The sequence below is a fragment of the Alligator sinensis genome, unplaced genomic scaffold (genome assembly GCF_000455745.1).
Source record: "Alligator sinensis unplaced genomic scaffold, ASM45574v1 scaffold374_1, whole genome shotgun sequence".
Classification (NCBI taxonomy): domain Eukaryota; kingdom Metazoa; phylum Chordata; order Crocodylia; family Alligatoridae; genus Alligator; species Alligator sinensis.
In genome coordinates, this window is record NW_005842383.1 from 452179 (window position 1) to 454665 (window position 2487).

General features: G+C 61.0%; 1 protein-coding gene across 1 annotated transcript; it reads left to right on the top strand.

Moving 5' to 3' along the window:
* Nucleotides 1-2: 2 nt before the first annotated feature.
* On the top strand, nt 3-1960 carry SLC18A3 (solute carrier family 18 member A3; the record flags this gene model as incomplete). Its single annotated transcript, XM_025210967.1, has 1 exon — nt 3-1960. A coding segment is annotated over one exon (1413 nt), but the record flags the coding sequence as incomplete, so codon positions are not given.
* Between the last annotated feature and the right edge of the window lie 527 nt (nt 1961-2487).

Here is a 2487-nt window from a genome sequence, read left to right on the forward strand (position 1 = left end):
GGCTGCTGCTGGTGATCGTGTGCGTGGCGCTGTTCCTGGACAACATGCTCTACATGGTGATCGTGCCCATCATCCCCGACTACATGAAGCGCTGGCGCCAAACCGCCGCCTCGCCCAACGAGTCCGACAGCGGCGGAGCCAACGCCAGCCGCCCGGCGCTGCGGCCCCGCTACCCGACCGAGAACGAGGACATCAAGGTGGGCGTGCTCTTCGCCTCCAAGGCCATCCTGCAGCTGCTGGTCAACCCGCTCAGCGGCACCTTCATCGACCGCGTGGGCTACGACCTGCCGCTGCTCATCGGCCTCACCGTCATGTTCCTCTCCACCGTCATCTTCGCCTTCGCCGAGAACTACGCCACGCTCTTCGTGGCGCGCAGCCTGCAGGGCCTGGGCTCGGCCTTCGCCGACACGTCGGGCATCGCCATGATCGCCGACAAGTACACGGAGGAGCCGGAGCGCAGCCGCGCGCTGGGCGTCGCCCTGGCCTTCATCTCCTTCGGCAGCCTGGTGGCGCCGCCCTTCGGCGGCATCCTCTACGAATTCGCGGGCCAGCACGTGCCCTCCCTGGTGCTGGCCGGCGTGTCGCTGCTGGACGGGCTGCTGCTGCTCGCCGTCCTGCGGCCCCTGGGCGACCGCGCCCGGGACAACATGCTGGTGGGCACGCCCATCCACCGCCTCATGGTCGACCCCTACATCGCCGTGGTGGCCGGCGCGCTCACCACCTGCAACATCCCGCTCGCCTTCCTGGAGCCCACCATCGCCACGTGGATGAAGAAGAGCATGCACGCGACGGAGTGGCAGATGGGCCTCACGTGGCTGCCCGCCTTCTTCCCGCACGTGCTGGGCGTGTACGTGACGGTGCGGCTGGCGGCGCGCTACCCGCACCTCCAGTGGTTCTACGGCGCGCTGGGCCTGGCCATCATCGGCGCCAGCTCCTGCACGCTGCCGGCCTGCCGCACCTTCTGGCAGCTCGTCGTGCCGCTCTGCGGCATCTGCTTCGGCATCGCGCTGGTGGACACGGCGCTGCTCCCCACGCTGGCCTTCCTGGTGGACGTGCGCCACACCTCGGTCTACGGCAGCGTCTACGCCATCGCGGACATCTCCTACTCCGTGGCCTACGCGCTGGGGCCCATCGTGGCCAGCCAGATCGTGCACTCGCTGGGCTTCGTGCAGCTCAACCTGGGCATGGGGCTGGCCAACGTGCTGTACGCACCCATGCTGCTGCTGCTCCGCAACGTGTGCCAGATGAAGCCGTCCCGCTCCGAGAGGGACGTGCTGCTGGACGAGGGGCCCAAGGGACTCTACGACACCATCAAAATGGAGCAGCGCGGGAACAAGGGCAGCGGCGCAGACTCCTGCCCCCGGGGCCTGCCAGCCGCGTCCGAGGACGACTCCTCGGACTACGAGTACAGCTAGGCTGCCCCGAGGGCAGGGGAGGGCGGGCATTCACCCCGGCTCTTGCTGTAGCTACCACTCCCCCTGTGCCCGATGTCCTCACTCCCTCCCTCCAGACCTGGTTGCACCTGCTGTCCCCGCGGACTGACGGGAAAGAGCCCGAGTACCCAGGAAGACCGAAGCGAGCTGCTTCGTCCGCAACACCTCTGCTGGGGGCTGATCTGCAAGTTTCCTTGGGTTTCTTCCCCAGCCTCCCCCTTCAAGCTGAACCTCTGTGTGTGCCATGCTGTAAGGCTCTGTAAAAAAATGAAGCAAAAAAAATACCTACATCATAAATCCCCAACAGCAGATGCAGGGACATTTCGGTGTGTGCCCACATGTCCTGAGACTTTTCGTTGGTTTCCGCGACACCGACAAAAAGATCCCCGCTGTTATCTGTTCGGGAGTAAACGGAAACGTCTCATCCCTGTGTCTGTAGTACTGCTCCGGTAACGCACTGTGCTGTATCATGTTTCAATCCCAAACCACCAGGATAATATGATGTGAATAAAGGAAATTGGAAGGATTTACTGTCTTTGTTTCCTTGTTTTGCTTCTGAGATCTAGGATGTTAACACGCGTGGCAGTAGGTCTCTATCAGCCCTCCGGTTATTTCTAAAAACGATTAAAAACACGCCCAGAACAAGACCCTAAATGCCACCCTACCCCCCCCCCCCAACTCCCCTTTGAATCTCGCACAAAAAGACCCTAAATGCCACCCTCCCCCCCCCCCCGAATCTCCCTTTGAACTCTGACAAAAGTCCAGACAAACACGTGTCCCTCACTTCAAACACGGGCTCCCACCAGTGGGCTGGTTACTAAGTGCTTCAAACACATTTAAGAATTTACATTTAGCAGTTCACAAGCTGCTACGTTTCAGAAACCTCCAGTTCCAGCAAGAGGAAGGGGATTTTTTTTTAAGTGACCCAGTCTGTGCCACAAAACAAGAACCTGAGGGATTGAGTGATGCTACGGAAAAGAGATTTATTGCGGGGATCCAAAAGGCAAACTCCTTAATCCCCACGGCAAAGGTGGAACCGAAGTCGCGCTTTGTC